At 41.3% G+C, this 20,482-nt stretch overlaps 1 protein-coding gene across 1 annotated transcript in view; it reads right to left on the reverse strand.

Moving 5' to 3' along the window:
• SMCHD1 (structural maintenance of chromosomes flexible hinge domain containing 1) overlaps positions 1-20,482 on the reverse strand; it is a 130,921-nt gene that overhangs the window by 45,152 nt on the left and 65,287 nt on the right. The window contains exons 18-26 of the mRNA XM_019546670.1: positions 14,682-14,759; positions 14,475-14,594; positions 12,934-13,078; positions 12,621-12,717; positions 9,304-9,376; positions 8,325-8,464; positions 5,742-5,876; positions 1,535-1,762; positions 61-209 (exon numbers count right to left, since the gene is read on the reverse strand). Of these exons, the coding sequence (XP_019402215.1) occupies positions 61-209; positions 1,535-1,762; positions 5,742-5,876; positions 8,325-8,464; positions 9,304-9,376; positions 12,621-12,717; positions 12,934-13,078; positions 14,475-14,594; positions 14,682-14,759 (1,165 nt within the window). The remainder of the gene's footprint in view (positions 1-60; positions 210-1,534; positions 1,763-5,741; positions 5,877-8,324; positions 8,465-9,303; positions 9,377-12,620; positions 12,718-12,933; positions 13,079-14,474; positions 14,595-14,681; positions 14,760-20,482) is intronic.

Here is a 20,482-nt window from a genome sequence, read left to right on the forward strand (position 1 = left end):
GTACAGTAATACAATCTTTCACAGCAGCATTATCAATAGGATACATTTAAAAGGACAAACCTGACTGTAAATGCACTCTCCAGAGATACATGATCATCAAGGTATGTAATTAGACAATAACGTACATCTTTTATAGACGTTGGCACTTTTACATCTGGTAACAGTCCCTGAATCAAGTGTTCTCGGTTAATCCTGGGTGTCCAGTTAACCTAAAAATGTTTTTTTCATAAAAACTTGTTAGATCACATTCTTCATTTAAGTCAGTGCATAATGGTTTTTACTTCTGCTGTTTAGTTTTAGGATTAAGAGTCCTAGGGTTTTCCAATAAACTATGCTGTTCACATAGATATAGAAGTTTACTCTAAAGAGAGCTTACATTCATTATTCCCTACTATAAAGTTGTCATGGTAACAGGGCAATACTGTAAAACCTAACAAAGACAAAACGTCTAATTTAATTCAGTGGCACTCTGCCTTGGTATCAGGTCTCATATCTATATAGAAGAGGAGGAACATCGGAAGGGAAACAGATTCTTTATGAAAGAATCAATTTGACCTAGGACTTGTGATGGAGAGAGAGCCCTCACATCTCAGTGAGTTGCTGATGTATAATAAGAATAAATACACTGTACTTGTGGCACTCTGGAAGACAGTAATCTTGGCTAAGATGTTTCATACTGACATTGTATTGCTATTAATCCCCAAAATAGTGTTATGCATATTACACAACTTGCTCAGTTGGGTTCTTTTACACCATATGAACACAGCTTTAATACTCCATTTGATTTTGAAAAAGTGATCAAACATTTATTAAATGAGAAAGGCAATATAGTAATCTTGCTGTGCTTGTGTAGTCATTTTAGTTTCTCAAGTTACTTTAGCTGTAATGGAGCTAACATTTTAGAACAGGGATATCCAGCTGGCAGCTCATGGGCTGCACATTGTCTCTGGGAGGTTAACCTAGAGACTCTAGATTCCTGATCCAGGCGCCACTCCCATCACCCCTCCCATGGCATCTGCCACCATCTCCATGCCTCAACTCCCTCTTCCTGCTTTCACTGCCTGTCCCCACCCTTGGGGACAGAGTGAGACAGCATGGTCCACAGAACTAAGGGAATCTGCAGCTGAGCACCAGGAAAGACGAGGAAATCTGATGCAGCATGTCAGCACAGTATGGAGGCATTGTGGGGGGGGGGGAGGGGCGGGCGCAGTAGGTGTGTCCACACAGCACAGTGCGCAAAGCATAGGAATGGTGCAGTTGGGTGGTGTGCAATGCATGGGTCATTAACAATGGAGGGGTGCCCACCATGGTTTATGGCCCAGGAGAGCATGCAACCCCACAGTAGTTTGTATGGCTGGGGGGGGAGGGCAGGGGGGTGCATACAGTCCCTAGCCTCTTAGAAGTCGGACAGCCATGTTTTAGAGAAAGAAACCCTTGTAAGGAAGCCAATATATTTTTTGTTTTCATACTGTTGATTCTATTAAATAGGTCTAATTTACTCGAAGTTTGTGAAAGTTAAGTTTCCTTAACCTACCTTAATTTTTTCTGCTACAGTTGAAGTGATATTGATCTCTCTTTCTCCTTCATCATACATTTGAAAGATAAGGTTGTGCACGACATCCCCAGCAATCCAATTAATTTCATCCTGATGTTTGATTTGAATAGCTTTTTGTCCTTCCACACTTAAGATCTGCAATCTTGCAACATGGCTGCTGGGGAGCAGTTTAATAGTCTTTTCTATTGGTGGCACATTTTTACAACTCTAGGAATGGCAAAAACATTTAAAGTGACATTACAGATGTGAAAAACATACCTGAACATTTTTTTAAATATATTACCAAGTTTCACTCTTCACTGCAATTGGTAAGAGTTACTGAATTTCACTGATCTGAAAATAACTAAGATCAGATCCTGGCTTATTGGTGGCAAATCAAAACAATGCTCTAAAACAGGGATTGTCAACTGGGCGTAAGTGTTCTCCTGGGGGGTACTTTGAAAAGTCCCAGGGAGTGGGTGGGTATAGTGTTGCCACCCCATGCTGCTGCCTCACAGGAGCAGAGCTAGCACACAGCAAGAGCAGGGCTGCACAGATGCTGTGCTGCCACTGCTCACCACACCCTTGCTCCGTGTCTGGCTGCTTGCCCCCCCTGGGGGGGGGGTACATTTATTAAAAAGGGGGCCACCAGGGGTACACTTATTAAAAAAGGTTGAAAACTCCTGCTCTAAAATACCAAACTTAATTTTACAAATTAAAAAACATACTGTTTTTAATAAGGAAAACAGAATAAAACTGCTACAAAAAAGGTTTTCATAAACTTACAAGTATGTTATGAGAAAGCATAAACACTAAAAAGGCAGGATTCCTAAACATTTGTTTTTAGAGGCAATGTTCACAGCAACTCCCATGAACATCAGTGGGATCTGTAGGATTCAATACCCTTGGGGAAAAAAAAATGTGCAGTTTGTCCTTGTTGCTAGGATTATTTATTCATTTTTTCTAATAATTCTTTAATATAAAGTGTATAAAAGATGTTGATGAGTTCTGGGTTTCTGGATGCCTGCTTACTTTAAAAAGTGCAAACCGATATCCTGTATGTAGAAGGGACAACTTAGGCACCTAAATCTAGATGTGGATTTTAGGTTGAAAATTCCAGTATCAAATAGCAGACTTTTCAGTGAATCTTAAGTCTAGAGGATAGCCAGGATTTAAGACATGTCTCTTTAGTATTCCTATTAGCAATCCCACTGTTCAGTGTGCCTCTTTAGGATGGGAATCCTAAGTCTAGGGGCACCCATACACATGCTGGATGCCTGTTCCAACATGCTAATTATCACTCTATTACTTGAGTCCGCTAATGTTAATTAACATGCTCTGGCAGCTTGTGTCACATCTATTCAGCATCCCCCTGCATCAAAATGTCAGCAGGGGTGCTTGAACTAAAGCCTTTCACTCTAGAACACATGTAGAGACACCCTTGGTACCTAGCTTTCTCCATGTAAAAGGCCATTAAGGCATCTCATTTTTAGCTATGACAGTATTTAGCATTACCGAGCCTATGTTCTTTTTTTTAATTTTGCCCTCATGTCATTGAGGACATGTTCCCATGCTTACATCAAGGCCCCAAATATTGATGTAGAAGACTAATTTGATTAATCCAGATTCAGGGTGAATTTTCCAGGATAGCTAGCATCTAGGACAGACAACCACACCAAAATCCTACCAAATGCAGTGAGAACATTTAGTCAAACCCCCATGGCAAGCAGTAGAACAGATACATATCTAAGTAGAAAAGAAAACTAAAATTTTACTGATTTGTTGTATGAAATGGGTACATGGGTGTTACTCTCTTGAAAGCCTGAAAAAGCATGCTAAGAGAGACAGTGGGAGAGAGTTTGAGGGAGGGAAGAGTTCAGCATAACAGGTTTTATCTTGATATCTTCATGTTTTCATTTTAGTTATGAAGTTAAATGTGACAATGGCTGTGAATAACAGTAAATGTCTTTGAACCACAAAGTAATACCCACCCCCTCTGAGTACTGAGAGGAATATTATAGAAGAAGAAATTAAAATAGACAATGAGGGTACCTAACAATAATAGTGAAGTAAAAAGCATTAAAACAATCAAAAAAAAAAACTCATCAACATAATATAAATAACAAATCTGGGGGGAAAAAAACCTTTTGGCTTCTATAAAAACATTTCTATTACTGAGTCTTCTTAATTTATAGACTGCAAGTCAAAGCCATGCACTGAAACAGCCATCATAATCATTTCTTGCAGCTCACGCGGAGCTGTCCAAAGCAGGCACAGGAAACCCCAGGCAGGCTGTGAGTGGCTGCAGCGTGGGGCACTGGGCACAGGGCAGGCAAGGGGCCACTTTTTGCCCCATGCTCAGCACCAGCTTGTAACCTGGCCCTGCTGCCAGCCTGGGTCCCACGCTGGCTCTGGGCTTGCCCGCTGGGGCTGCATGGAGCAACAGCAGCTGCAGCCCCCCTGTTTGCCATGCCGGGCAGTGTTTGTCACCGCTGCCTCTGGTCTGCCCAGCATCCAAGTGAGCTCCAGGTGGGCAGCAGAAGCCAACACTTCCTGGCGCAGCAAGCTGCAGGGGGTGGGGGGGATAAACTCATAGGTGGCCATCAGATCACCCCTGAGCCTGCACTTTTCCAGGCTAAACAGCTCCATGGCTCTGTCAATTACCACCTGTTGTCACAAGGTCTGTTTTCCTGACCTCTGATCATGCACGTGGCTCTTCTCTGGACTCTCTCAAGCTTTGCCACATCCTTTTTGGACTGTGGTGCCCAAAACTGGACGCAGTACTCCAGCTGCGGCCTCACCAAGGCCGAGTACAAGGGAAGACTGACATCCCGGGATTTGCTTGAGAAGCATCTATGGATGCAATGCCTTACTAGCTGCTGCATTGTAGGCTCATGTTCATCTTGTGGTCAGTGATCACCCCCAAGTCTCTTTCTTCCGTAGTGTTAGCCAGCGTAGCACTGCTGAGCCTATAAGGATGCTGCAGGTTTTTCCTTCCAAGGTGGAGAACCTTGCATTTTTCAGTGTTAAACACCATCAGGTTCTCATCTGCCCGTCTGCTGAGCCTGTCCAGGTCAGCCTGGATTGCCTTCCTGTCTTCAGGTATGGATGCTTTGCCCGAAAGTTTGGTGTCATCGGCGAACTTGGCCAGTCCACTTCTGACACCAATTTCCACATCATTAATGAAGATGTTGAACAATATGGGTCCAAGGACAGAGCCTTGGGGGACCCCACTGGTTACAGAGCACCATGACTATTGACTTCCATCAATTACCACCCTCTGGGTCCAACCACAGAGTCAATTTCCCAGCCAGCAGATCATGGTGGACCCAAGGCCACAATTGGCCAGTTTTGCCAAGAGGTAGCCATGGGATACCAGATCAAAGGCTTTTTTGAAGTCAAGATACAAGACATCAATCTCTTCTCCCTTGTCCAGGTGATAGGTCACCTGGTCGTAAAAGGAAATCAGATTGGTCAAGCAAGACCTACCCTCAACAAACCTGTGCTGGCTATCCCTCAGGATGTTGACTTCAGCCAGTCCATTAAGGATGGCATCTTTAATGAACTCTTCTAAGATCTTCCCTGGGATAGAGGTCAGGCTGATGGGCCTACAGTTTGCCAGATCCACTTTCCTTCCTTTCTTGAAGACAGGTACCACATTGGCCTTCTCCCTCTCCCTGCTGGTGTAGACCAGCCTGGCTCCACAGATCCCTGCCAGCCTGTGCCCTGCTTTGGGCCCACCGGTGCTGGCCCTGGGACATTAGTCCCAAGATGGTGACCTTGGGGCAGGGCACCTGTCAAGGGGCAGGGCTACCCACACGGTCCTTGACAGCCTGCCAAAACTAGGTAAGCAGCCCTTCGCCCAAAATAATTGCCCACCCCTACTTTATATGAAGTTGACAATCAGCTATTAGATAAAAGCACAACAAAGCCCCAAATGTGCCTAATCTATACAGACATTGGGTGAGCCAGGTCCATCTAGTAATGTGATGCCTCTACTGGATATGCACTGGGCTCTGCACAGGGGAGCAGCAAATTTAAAGTGCTAGGTTTGGGTTTTGTTTTGTTTTGATTTTTTTGGGGGGGGGAGGGAGGGGGAGAGGGGGCAGAAAGGTGGTGTCTGTAAGCAGCCTAAAATTTGCAGGCTACAACTTAAATCCATGTTTATACCAGTCTTTCACATTATTGTTCCCTGGTAGTTACTTACAGGTATTTCAATCCTTGCTTTGAGCATCTGGTCCTTTTTTATATTTTGCACATGCACAACTGGTCCAGTTAAAATATTTGTTCCAGCATTACTGCAATCCACAGCATACACAGGAAGTTCTGGAGCACCTAAAAACTATTTAAATGCATAATTAAAGTGTATTTTTTAGAGTTTACTACATTTAAACAAGTATTATTTTTTTTTGCACGTTCAAAAAGGTGTAACTAAACAATTAGGTCTCTTCCTTTTAAGAGGTGTGCAGTCTAAAAGCCAGATTTGTTAAACCAAGAAATGACAACTAATAATAGGACAGGTAAGGTTACAACAGAGGTATTCATTTAAAAAGGGAAATATGAGGGGACATGATGGGCACAGCTACATAAGATGTTTACCTTGAACTAGACTAATTAGCTCCACAGTAAACATCTCACATCTGTGTGTACAGGCCTATTAGGCTGCAGGAAACTAATCAACTGCCCAGCAGGATAGTACTGGTAAATACAAGTACTATACTGCTGTGGAGGTTTTTTGTTTTTGTTCAGCACCGCACATGTAGACACTGACACAGTTGGGTGTTTCACAAGGGTGTTTCAGCATGGGTGCTGCCTACTGGCTAGCCCCACACTGGAGCATCCCTGGTGCTCCAGCTAGCCTCTCTGAGCTGGGTTGGAGCAGCTCTGGGCTGGCAAGCTTACTCCTGAGGCCCCCTGCCAGCTAGGGCTGCTCTGACCCAGCTCAACTTGCTGTGGTCTTGGGCACATGTTCAAAAGGCACACCCGGGAGCAATAAACTAGTGTAAATTGTGCTGGAGCTTATTACTTCGTATTAATAACGTATAGAGGCTTGCCCAATGTCTGCTTAGTAACAAAAGGGTAGCTTACAGGTTTAATTTTCAACAGCTCATGTCATAATAATAAAATGTTAGATCCACTACTCATCATCTGAAGAGTTTTGCTAGTATAATTACACTGATGAACCCTTCTAGTTCAGAGATTAATAGTGTTATAAATGCTTTGGATTTGTTTATCCCAGTTGTCCAACTGAAATAACCAAGATCAGCAAAAGCATGTTATGACACATTATAACCTGCCTAATATCTGACTCCCCAGGTAACCTCTCCACTTTTTACCACCCATATTCTTTCCCTTTCCCTCCCCGCCCCACCACAGCACCTTGTCTGCCTTTGCCAATTAACAGCATCTAAGTGAAGTTTTGCTACTGCAAAGGGCTGTTTGGGACTGGGGGAGGGAGCAGAGGGTGATATAGTACACATGTGTATGACAGCCAGGCAGCATGGAGAGTAATTCCTGCAGCTCCTTGCAAGAAAATCTATAGGGCGGGGGGGGCACAGACAATGCATTGGGGATGGGGTGGGGAGGGACAGGTGACATGTTGGAAGGGGGGCGCACGCATGCCCCTCCCCGCTAGGATCTGTGTGCCTACAGCTGGCATAGGGGCTGCAGCCTGGCTAGACTGATACAGACAGGAGCTGCCTCTTTAGCCCAGTAGCCAGGACCCAGAGCAGGAGGGCAGACCAGGGTACCGGGACTTGTTGTTGCCTCTGCTAGGACCCCTGTGCCAGCTGCACTATCCACAACGTGAGGAGTAATGGATGAGGAGGGAGAAGGGGGCTGCTGCCCTCACTTCCTCCCGCTGCCAGCTGTTTGTATGCCAGGCTGAAGCTCTACCCTGCCAGCTCAGTCCAGTTGCCACTGCTGCTACCCTCAGGCCATGGATCTGCCCTTGAGAGAAAGTGGGGTAGCAGGAGCACTGGTGGTCTGAGACAAGTGGCAGCGCCAGCTGGGCCATGGCAGTAGGGTAGAGCTGTGGCCTGGAACCAGAGTGGCTGGTGGCAGGAAGAGGTGAAGTAAGTGCAGCCTTGCCTCCCACCCATTATTCCTTGTGTTGCTGATGGCGCAGGCGCCCCAGCGATGGCAATGAGTCTTGATGCCCAGGGCAGGTGGCAGCAGGTTGGGAATGAGTGGCACCAGCAGGGTCAGGGGGCTATTTTCTACTTAAACTATTTACTGGGTTGGGACTGGCTGTCGATGTGTACAAATGGACCCTGGTACAAAAAAAGGTTGAGAAACTCTGCTCCATTTGATACACTACTCTGTACATGTCCTTTCACAACAACTGATGAAGTAAGCTTGGGATCAGAGGTTATATGTACCTGATTTACTCAGTCTAGGAGTTGCAAATCTACCCTACCTTCTGCCTGACTTCACACTAACCTGGCTAGCTACCTCTCTTTGCAAAAAAATTCATCATTTATTAAGACTAACAAATTCAAATGAAGACTGTCGATCCTGGGTAAATAAAAGCCCCCCCCCATCCCCTCCCCAAACCACCAACACATGCACTCCGGGTTACATGGAGGTCCTGAATATATAAAGCAGGGCTTGGAATATCTTAACATTGTAATTAAATAACTTAATTCCCATATCTTCTCTCTCATATCAGGTTTCTATAGCTCTCATGTTCAGTCAGGAACCTGATTGTGGCTACTGACAGTAAATCTCAATATAGTTAAGCTAGTGTCAAAGCAGAAGCCTATTCTATTGTAAATAAAATTGAACATACCTTACAATGAACTATCAGTTTTGGCTGGGATGTTATATTTCCGGATTCATCTAACACTTCAACTTGGAAGGGGAAAGCAGTCCCATTTTCAATCTTTAGAATTTCAGAATCTGGTTTCACCTTCAACTGATGAGGTGGGCCTATAGATGTACAATTTTAAATGTGTTTACATTTCAGAATGTTACCGGTCATTTGATTTTAGTTTTTCATTGCAACACAGGGAATTTCAAAATCAAGCTGCGAGGGGAGAACACTAAACACAATGCATATTTACACACATATTTACTCCTCTGCCTCCTCTGTAGAGGAGTGGTGGCTCATGCCAAAACTCTTTTGACTTCAAGGGGACCCACATTTTTTATGCCAACATATCCACAGCAGTATGGTAGGATACTGGACTATACTGCGACAGATCTGCTCCATGGCTCAAAAGAATAACTGATGTTAAAGTTGGTAAGTACTTTAACACTAAAAACTTTGAATCTTAAATCACAAATACAAACGCTCAATACCAAAAGACACTGTTTTCAGTAAAAAACTGAATGGAAAAGAAAGAATTTGTTCACAAGGTAACCTGTGTCATGGAAGGTAGTAGGAGGGTAGCAGACTACCATTTTGGTCCATAAAGACAAAAGAAATATAACATAGTACTAAATAATTGTTCAAGAGTATGGAAAAGATTTTCACCATTAAAACACAGAATAAAAATTAAATAAAAAAAATCTTATCACATCCAGTCAGGCAGCCAATTTCTAAGAACTGGTCAGAACTAGAGTTTTGAGGCAACATTCCTAATAAAGAACACACAATTTGCTTTGTATTTCTAGTCTTCAGTTGCTGGTAGGAATAAATAAATCTTAATACCCAGGGTTGACACACTTCTTACATGCAAGGTTTTTTTTAATACTATGTCCCCTCCCAAAAAGATATGATTAACATACTTTATAACATGACATCATTAATCATGCAAAACACTTACCAGGCAGTAATCTGATTTTTAAGACCTGTGAGTCTTCTTTCAAACCAGGAAGAGTAACCTTCAGATTAAAGTTCTAGTAAAAAGAACATTTTAAAGATTAGCCTTGAACAAACACAGATAATACATACATTCAGTTTATATAAATTCCCTCAGATAATTTTGCACATTTATATGGGAGTTGCATGAATTTCTAGAATCCTAGTAATATCTTTTGTATTAAATTGTAAACTAAGCCTGTACTAAAATTAATTTGTGTCATTACTTCCAGAAATATCAATTCTTTTATATATCAACCTGCATTAATCCAGAATCACTACAAATTAACGTAACAGCTTAGATGTATGTGTTAATGGGGGTAAAACCACATGTAAAAATATTATATATATATTTTTTAAAAATTGGTATTCAAAACCTGTCTTCATCATTTATCAGCTTTCTGCTTGGAGCAAGACAAAAATGAACGACAGCAAATTCTGACTCTGGCTAGACAATACAGTTAACTCAGTTACCTAAAATTATTTGTAGCTGCTAATTTAAAGTTGTATCACTAAAACTGATCACTATATTAATTCCAGCTCCAATAACCTCAATTTTTTAGGAGTCTGCTCCAAAAGGGAACACTACAGGTTTTAGGCATTTTATATTTTGTAGCCATTTGAAAGTATTTATTTATGCATAAAGTTTCATAAGTATGAAACAAAACAGTCAAACAACTAACTCTAAACACATATATTTTAATAAACTTTTTGGAAATACATCTTCCCTCCATCCCATCCCCAGAGAAGTAAACTATGAACAATAAAAAATCCAAGAACAACTTGTGAAAAACGTTATAGTGAAAACAAAACTGTGAGAGGCAGAAGAAATTGATGACATAAGAGTCCAATTAAGGATCTTGGATACTAGGAAAGCTCTACAATCTGTAAATCTGTAGTAAATTTTAAATTCACTCCAGTCTAACCGTACATGCGATTCCTGTGTGTGTACTGGATAGACGGTGTGAAACAAAACTGTCCTCCAACAGAAAGGAGGAAAATTAATATTTAGGTATAACCCCATTCATCCTGCATTGTCCATTTTGCCCTGTAAATAAGGCCAGCTTTAACTTCGGTGCATCTTAATTTTGAGTCCTTCACTTCCTAAGGCAAACTCTCTTAATTTTTTTGAATAGAATAATGATGAATAACCAATATGTTACTTCAGGTTTTAACTGCATACACGACTTACCATGTATACATATCAGATAACAAAAAAGATGTTCTAAACACACATACACCATACCTAGAGGTTTACTTTCAAACACTCATATTGACCAAATAATAGAAACTTGACATAGCCCAAATAACGGTCATACGCTCCTAGATTTCAGTTTATGAACAAAGAGAAATCCAAAATAAAATTAAGTGGAAAAAATGATAAATGTATTATTTTCTTGCAGTCTAAAGCAGTTGTGCACAGCAAAAAGTAACATGTTAACGATGTATGTTACAAAGTAAGGGGATTAAACCATATTACATTTACAAAATACATATTCCTCATAGTCCTCCCTTCTGTCTGTCATCTTTTCCTTTTTCCACCCTTAATTTCTACCTCTTTTGTATGACAGTTCATTGACTAAGGTATCTTATCTACCTGCCTCTAATTCAGAGCTGTCCAACTTCCAGGCAGTCAGGGACCATATGCCATATGGGCCACATATCCCACCAGGCCACTTGCGTAGCTCGAGTAGCCCAGCTCCCCGCAGTCTCCCAGCTGCGTGCGCCATGCAACACAGGAAGCCTGGCTCTCCCAGGCTGTGCATGCAGCACCTGCCTCCCTTCTCACGGCCACATTAAACCTTCCCCTGCAGTTCAGACTCCCTTCTTTGCTGAGCACACCCCTCAGGCATTCCAGCCCCCTTCTGGCTACAGTGGCAGGAAAAAATGGGGAGGAGGAATGGTGGTTAGACTGAGGACCACGTACTAGCCCTTCAGGGGCTACCAACTGGATGGCCCTGCCTGCTCTAATTCAAATTTCCATCCTTACATCTATCCCCTTCAGCTCCTCTACACATTACATTTACCAGAATAATTGTGGCCTAATCAGAGGGTCCCAGCATGTAGGCTCTTTCCCATCATGGACCTTAAACCCCAAGTTTGAACTCACCACGCTGTCCCAGGGCTGGGGCAGACAACCAGCTGATTGCTTGCACCAGTTCTGGGACAGTTCTGGATTATGCCAGGCTGTTGTTGACACCTGGCTTTTAACTTGGTGGGGAGCTCAGGATCATGATCTTCAGATCCCTCTGCAGCAGCAAGTAGAAAAGATGATTGGGACTGGATTCCTGATTCCACATCATGCCTCCTGCTATGAATGTGTGGCCCCTTATAGACTTAACTTGTTGAGAAGCACAAGCGTTCATAGGCTACAGACTACTTTTTCACACTATGCCAACATAACATTTCTAGCATCTGACAAACTAAGCTGTAGTAGATGAAAGCTCATGCCTTTCTGAACGAGTTAAGTCTATAAGGGGGCGCACCGCCATGCCTTCTATACATTCACATAGTTAGCTAAAAACTTCATCTACAGCTTTGTCATTCTCCACTCTTTTACAAGGCCCCTACAGTTAATCTAGTCAACCACCACATAAATATTATTCATTTGCTTGTGCTGTCACTACTTAAATCTGCATTCCAAATGCCTTCATAAGGTTTCTACACCAAATACAAGCTTGTAAATCACAATCTTGCCACAACTTACATTTCTAGTCACTTGTATTCTACTCCCAATTATGTTTTATAACTATTGGCTTTTTTCCTCCTTCCTCACATTTTCAGCTTTACATCTTTCCATATGTCATCAACTATTACTAGGAATAAATATCTTGTTTTCAATGACCATGTGTAAGCTTGCTTCTCTTAAACCACTCTTCTTCCAGCAATCATGCTTGCTTTCTCATCAACAGTCCATAAGTTTCTGACATTTTAAATGCATTATTTCCTATTTTCTGTCTTCCCTAAATTAAGACTTGCATAACTGCAAGAGCTGTAGGTCAAGAAACATGTCTTAATCCAAGGATACAAAACACATTATAAGTATACAGTAACACATGTCATTTAAAAATAAATATCCATATTCAACGAAAATATTAACTCACATTAAAAAAAAACAAAAAACTTATGGACTCCATTTGGACATCAATATAACAAACAAGCATGTTTGTTAACCAAGATAGTTGTAACCATTCAATTAAAATACCTTATTCAAAACCTGTTTTACATGTAAATAACCATGTGATTTTATTAGATTGATCAAATTTAAATCCACTGGCCTACCTTGCCTTGATAATTATTTACGAGGCCTTTAGCAGTGACACCCTTAATGGTACAATTTTCTTCTTTTGTTATTTCTTCATACCTTAATGTCAAACCACTAAAAAAAATTAAAACTGAATTAAAGATAGGCAAAGCATTTTAGTTTCCACTAGAATAGAAACTAACACTTATAGGACTATCTGAAAGCAGCAACAAGCAACATTGGTTAATTTACATTAAAAATACATAGTTCACTATTCTGAAACTAAATACATAAATAATTTGTTTATAAAGTTACAAAGAAGGGAGAACAAAATTAGATAAGCTTACTTACCTCGCTTCAAGAATTGGGTCAATATGACTTGTCAGTTGTGTTGTATGACCAAACTCATCTTGCAAATCCAAAGGAATATTAAATGGTACTCCAACTCGAAATGGAGGATCCAAAAGACCCACGGAAAATTTCTCTGGCTTACCCTCTAAGACAGAGAGGAGTATTCATATATTTTTAAAAGGCAGTTGTATTATCTGTATGTATATATTAGATTCTTTTTCATTAAGCCATTGGGCTGGCAGCATATAGTGTTTTTTGGGGGGGAAAAGAGGGAACTTTTTCTAACATACACTTCTATAGCTACGCCGATTACAGGAACAACTTTCCATAGAAGACATTCCTCTTGGGGGGGTCTCATCTAATTTGTGAAATTACCCCAGAAGGGAATGTTTTGAATACGTAACATTCTCTGCCTTGCCTTAAGGTTCATTTTTCATTTTTAGGGCTGGATGAACACAGAATTCTCAGCCTGCATTTTTTTAGGGAAGTGTGGCTGGCTTTTTTTCTAGACATCCATGTATGCATAAATAATTACGATTAAAAATTATTTGAACAGAGATGGACATCTTTTATGTGTTCTCTTCCTTCTCAAAAAACACTTCCTTCTCGCAAAAAATCACTGCACGAGAAGAAAAAGTGAATGCTCAGTAACATGGATAACACCAAGTTTGGTGGAATTGTGGACATTTTGGAGGGCAAGCCTAAGCAGCCTGCTTCACTGACCCCTGGTGCTTTGCTTCCTGATGTGGCTTTGAAAGTCCTGGCATGCAATGAAATCTTGAGGAATTTTCTTTTGGATCCCCATATTTACACATCCTGCTATGCGTATGTCTGGCTGTGCAATTTTTGGGATCCAGAATAAGCATTATTAAGAAGTTTCCAAGTTACAATTAGCCATGTAGAAGTATTATAGATAACATTCTCAAAAAACGGCGAAGTAACTGTTATTTTGGAGCAGATATGGATGCATTAGAACTTATAAGAAGGGAAAAGAAGATAAAATATAGTGGAAAATGTTCTTTCCATATTTTGTCTAGCTTCATTTAAACATTATATACATGTATATAAGTTATATACATCTTCTGATTTGCAAGTAGATAATTAAGCATAAAATAAGGATGTTTGATGTTCTGAATATAAAAAAATTCTTATAATAAAAATCCTTAGTAACAGTAAGAGGAAACTCTTAGTGTTGAAACTATTTTCAAGAGAAGCTTATGAGGGTTTAGCTTTGTTTTTCATTGATTTAAGAGTTTTAGGGCTGGATGAAGCATAAGGGCGGAAGCATGAGCTGTAAAACACCAAACTTGGTTGTTCATACAAGGCATCTTTTTCCATTTTACCACTTGATAGCCTCCCATTGTCCTACTTCCCATTTTATCACTATAAAAAGTACTGACTCTATTTTCTTTAACCAAAATAGAATTTATTTTGCAGCTGGTCTTAGGACTACATATCTTTAAATATGATGAATCAGAAATAAGAGTTTAGCATTCATGAAGCATCCAATTCAGGAATACTAATATAAATTGAATTCTTACCTACAATAGTAAACTTAAACATTTTAGATGGTAGAGGCCTTCCTGCATAAGTGCCTGCATTACTTTCATTCACTACCACTTGCAGTTTCAGAGTGTAGCTTCCAAGTTTGTGAATATTTTCTGCATAGAATCAGATACAAATGAAATTAAAAGAAAAAAATATAAAACCGTTAATAAATTGTAGGTACTATTTTAAAGCCAACTCACCCATTTTTTTAAACCAGTAAGGCCATTTTCCTCCATGTTGACTGATATGTGAAATAATTTCCTTATTGCCACTTGAAGCTTAAATAGAAAAAAGGCAATTTAGCTATATAAACTTAGATTTAGTAACACATTGTTATTGTTATTGTAATAAATAATACTTACTAAATACGCGCACATCATTTTTAAAGGGAGAGACAGGAGTTTAGATTCAAATCACACTTATCAAAAAGTAACTTACTGAGAGCTAGGTTCTTAGTAAGTTATAATTTGAGGGGAAAATAACCATAAAAATCAACCAAAAATATGATGGGGGGGGAGGGGAGGGAAGAATCTATTCTTCTTTTGCCCAATACTGTTTTTATGGGGGTTTTTAATGGGATATCTGATTGCTTAATACATACATACTGAGTACATTGTGGAACGCTTCTACTGAAAAACAAAACCAAACCAAACCTTCTGGCAAGATGTAACATTACATGATTCAGCCCATTTAAAATGTGAACATTAAATGTTACCACTGTATGTTTATTCATCTGTTCTTGTACCAAATTACATGCATTTCTTCATTAGCCTGCTAGATGTGGCTATATCCAAAATCTACTTGTTCAGTTATACTTATATAAGTTCTAACATTAAAATTCCAACAGTTACTTTTTCTTAAACAGTTAGTATAAAACAGTTTCTCTCAATGAAGATCAGACTTTCTTGTTGGGAAGTATTACCACATTGCTGCTTTTATTTGGACTGTCCAAATGCAGTATGTAATCAACACCTGAAATATCAAGCATTTCTGACAAGTTGTTGCCTCTCTGCAACTCCAGCTGACCTGTACAATGCAAATAGTACTGGGGAGATAAGCTCTCTTATTGGAAGCAAAGGAATAATACAAACCAATTACTCTAAGAACAAAAGAAATCTGAATGGAAGAAAGCAACTCTTCAGAACCAAGACTGCATCTGGAGTACGTTAGGCCACTAACATTTATCGTTAAATTTTGATTATCTCTGTGATGGGGGCACTAAAAAATTCTTGACTTCTACTTCCCTCTCTCATTGGTTGGCAAAAAAATGCATGCCTCTCACTTGTAAAATTTAGAGAGCCTATTTAATGTTCTTGTTGTGAAATAAGGTATGATGACTCAGTCCTTCACCTCAAACCACCAGAAGAAAGAAGCTATTAAAACACTAACAATCAACTGCCAGCATTAAGACCACTGGAAAACACATTCCATATTAAAGTCTTTTTTTCAGAAAACCATTTAAATTTGTTACAATTGTCAATCTTTCTGGATCATGGTGTACGTATGAGAGGTCATCAAGACCTCTGACATATATGCCTAAGCAAGAATATAGAGGATCGGAGGCTGCTCAGACCTTTCATTCCCCATTTACACCATTGAAACAGAATCCAAAGAGATATCCGAGTCTAGACGTTTGATGCCTCAGTGGTTGTAATTATGTACTTGCCCAGGAACTGAACCCAGGTCTCCTGAATGGCAGACAAATATTCTACCACTGAACCACAACAGTGGGATTTAAGTGTGACTAGATGGAAAAAATTATCTGATCCTGTATGGCTCTTCCTATATCCAACCTTCAGGACACACCATCAGGCCTATTATACAGATCTAAAAAGTTGCATTTTCTGAGCTTTTGAAAAACTGTATGTTACAGACGACAATTTGAAAGACAATGCACTTCTATACTTACCTGCCAACAAGAAACAGGTGACTAGGAAAGAACAGCTGATTTTGCATTGCAGCAAACAAGTGGTTCTAGATCCTCTAAAATAATTTCTGAAAATAGTCTGAAATTCCAAACTCGGGAGATGGCAAAGATGCACAGACCTCTTTGCACATCTTTACTAAGGATGTAGAAAGAATCTGGTCTTAATGCTGGCAGACCTCCAAGCCAGGATCAAGAGCTGGACCAGGAATTCGCCAGGGAACTAGCTCAGGCTGCATGCTCCTGGTGCATAGCTGTCATGCACACTATTCTTATTCTTAAGTTATTAGTTAGTTAAAACTCTAACAATCAACTGCCAGCATTAAGACCACTGGAAAACATGTCCCATATTTAAGTCAAATATCTTCTGACCTCTGATTTAGTAAACTAAGAGGAAGTCTTTTGAACAGAAACTGTGAGATGTCATATTCAAAGCTAAAATCTTTTGCTGGTCTGGGCAGAAAGTGTTTCTTTGGAACGTCTTCTCTAGATTTCTCTCTCTAAAAGGGGAATTGCTTTTTGATGTACTTGATGTTAGCATTGACAAATTCAAACTGGTTGGACAGCGAGGGTTGAACCTTCTATGAACTCTCTCTCAGCTGTTATTTTTTCTAAAGTTTCCAGAAAAAACCTTGGATGCATCCATGCTGAGATATGTTTTTGGAAGGAGGATGTTCATGATTCCTAACATGGCCTTCTTGTAACCTAGTGATTCTCACCTGTTTAAGGCTCAAAATAAAAAATAACAACCCCAGGGATTATAAATCAAATATGGAAATTGTGGAACTAGTCTGCCAAATAGTTTGGTACCTTAAAAAACCTCTCCAAACTGGACAGCACCTTTTTGAGTATTTTAGTACATGCAACTATATTCCATTAAATGGAGCCATTTAAGACGTGGGAAGAGAATTCATTCACTCATGTAATCCCACGATCATGTGACTGAGTGGGAAATGGAGTCATTTGTACCTCTCATTTTAGCCTATGTAGAGAGAGATGAGTGGAGAGAGACCTGCCCCTTCTTACCTTTCACACTCTCAGGTCTTTCTCTGACAGAGTGAGGTGCACAGGCTCAGAATCAAAAAAGGCAGAGTTCCTACTGCACAGTTATTTTGAATCCACAGAAATAACAGGCTTAGCAAGATAGGCTGCAGCATGAGCAAGGGTCAAGTCTGATGCAGAGAACTGAGAAAGTCCCTGTAGAGCAGAATGCCCTGAGTAACTCTTCAGGGTAACCACACCAGCAAGAAAAGATGCAACTGTTGATTTTTTTTCAAATTAGCTTCTGAAACAATATAAAAAGTTAACTCCTTGTGTGCCTCCAATCTAATTTTTAATTACTCAGACTCTAGCATTAGAAAGATTGGAGCACCAGGTTCAATACAAAGCCTCATGCCCTGAAAAAATGAAGCGTGGTATCTTATGGTAGCAGGAAACAGATAACTGAACACTCCTGGAACTCTCCCTTTAGACTTGATTAGTTACTTACTGGACTTCTCCATGGCTGTGGTGAGAAATACAGGAAGCCTGCTTACAGAGGAACTGTGATAAAAGAACCAGACTGCTAAAGCTACAATAATCTACCTATTCCTCAACTAAGGAGAAAACGAAAGTCAAAAATTGGAATGAAGTTACCATTAAATGAAAATGAATAACAATCCAAGTTTTAAAACAAAACAGTCAGAAGAAAAAGACAATTTCTTTTGCTGCTAGAGGCAAAATTATTGGTAACCTGATACGGTGTTGTGGCCCTAGCCACACCAGTGGATTGTTGAACTATAAATTCACTCAGCTGGGTCATGAGACGCTACAGGGCTTTGGGAGCGGGGCTTAAGGGGTTGGGGTCACAGATGGTATTTTCCTCGATCCTCCCTATTTTGGGTTATGGGCTGAGGAGGGAGAGGAGGATCAAGGTAATTAACCAAAGACTGTAGCGCTGGTGTCATCGTGAAGGCTTCAGCTTTCATGATCACAGTCCGCTCTTTGGTGAGAGAAGCAGTGATCTGCTGGGAAGAGACTGCCTCCACCTCACTGTGCTGGGGAAGAGGCTCTTCTCAGCTAGACTGGCTGACCTGCTTGACTGGGCTTTAAACTAAGCCTGCCACAGGATGGGGGGACTACCACCACAGCAAGTCCACTGGCAACTTTTGCAAATCCAGCAGGCTAAGGCACTTAAGGGGACCCACCCCTACCCCAGCCCCAGAATCATCTGAAGGGAAGGCAAAAGCCCCCAATGGGACACTTACATGCCTGTACACACATATCAGGAGCTTGGGGAATAAACAAAAGGAACTGGTCCTCCTGCTAAACAAGAATGACTACGATCTCATACGGACAGTGGAGACCTGGTGGGACTCCACCTATGACTGGGTGACAGATATAGACAGCTATACCTTGTACAGGAGAGGTCACATGGACACGAGGGGCAGAGTTGTAGCTCTCTTATGTCAATGAAAGCTATGCGTCCCTGCAAGCCAACATTGGCACCCAGGATGGACTACTACACAGTTAAAATCCGTGGTGAACATGGCACAGAGGACACAATGGTGGGAGTCGACTACAGACCTCCAAACCAGGATCAAGAGCTTGACCAGGAATTCGCCAGGGAAGTAGCTCAGGCTGCATGCTCCTGTTGCACAGTTGTCATGGAAGATTTCAACTACCCAGACATCTCATGGGAAGAGCACTTAGTCAAATCCAAACAGTCACAAAGCTTCCTCATGTGCATGGATAAGCTCTGACTCAAGAAATCTATGGACCAATAAGAGGCAAAGCGCTGCTCGATGTGGTACTGGCAATGGGAGATGGCTTAATCAGTGACCTAACGATCAAAGGGAAGCTGGCAGACACCAACCATGAGCTGATCACCTTTACCATTTGCTGTAAAGTTGGCAAGTCAGCAATGCAGAAATCCTCGACTTCAGGAAAGCTGACTTCGACAAGCCCAGGAGGCTTGTTGGTGAGGCCCTAAGGGACCATGACCCAAAGGGGAGGGGAATTCAGGATGAGGGATTGCTCCTCAAAGAAGCGATCCTGGAAGCACAAACAATGTCTACCCCGTCTTGGAGGAAAAACAGCAAAAGGGCACAGCAGCCCTCTTGGCTCTGCAGGGAACTAGTGGACCTCCTGCATCTAAAAAGAAAGGCCTATAAAGGATGGAAGACTGGATCCACCTCAAAAGGAGGAGTATTCTACACTGGTCTGGACCTGTAGGGAGCAAACCAGGAAAGCCAACGCTGTGACTGAACTACAACTGGCTACATGTATCAAGGGCAATACAAAGTCCTTTTTCAGGTATGGGGGGAGCCGGAGGAAAAGCAAGGGAAATATCGGATGCCTGCTAAACCATATGGGACAACTGACAACCGACACCCAGGAAAGAGCCAATTTGCTTAATGGTTTTTTGCGCGTTGGTTATTCACCAGCTTCAAGGGACGGTCCTGCTCAATATAATACGGGACGGCCAGGGTGAGGGAGAATTGTTACCCTTCATCAATGTAGACCATGTGAAGAAACACCTTCAGAGGCCTTCAAGTCAGCTGGCCCACACAGTTTATACCCAGAGTACTTAAGGAGCTGGCAAACAAAGCTCAGCCACTGACACAGATCTTTGAGAACTCGTGGCACTCAGGCAGTGCCGGAAGATTGGAAGAAGGCCAATGTGGTGCCTATCTTCAAGAAAAGGAGGAAAGTAGAGCAGGGGAACTGCAGGCCCATCAGCCTGACCTCTATCCCAGTGAAGATCTTAGAAAAAAATTATCAAAGAAACCATTCTTGACAAACTGGCTGATGGCAACATGTTGAGGGATAGCCAGCACAGGTTTGTTGCTGGTAGGTCTTGCCTGACCAATGTCATCTCCTTCTATGACCAGGTGACATATCACCTGGACAAGGGAGAAGAGACTGACATCATACAACTTGATTTTAAAAAAAGGCTTCAATCTGGTATCCCATGATCACCTCACTGAAAACCTGGCCAACTGCGGCCTTGGCTACATCAGTCCGATGGCTGGGGAACTGACTCCGAGGCCGGACCCAGAGCATAGTAGTTGACGGAAGTCAATCATTATGGTGTAC

This window comes from Crocodylus porosus, unplaced genomic scaffold (assembly GCF_001723895.1).
Source record: "Crocodylus porosus isolate Cpor-Errol unplaced genomic scaffold, CroPor_comp1, whole genome shotgun sequence".
In the NCBI taxonomy this organism is placed as follows: Eukaryota; Metazoa; Chordata; order Crocodylia; family Crocodylidae; genus Crocodylus; species Crocodylus porosus.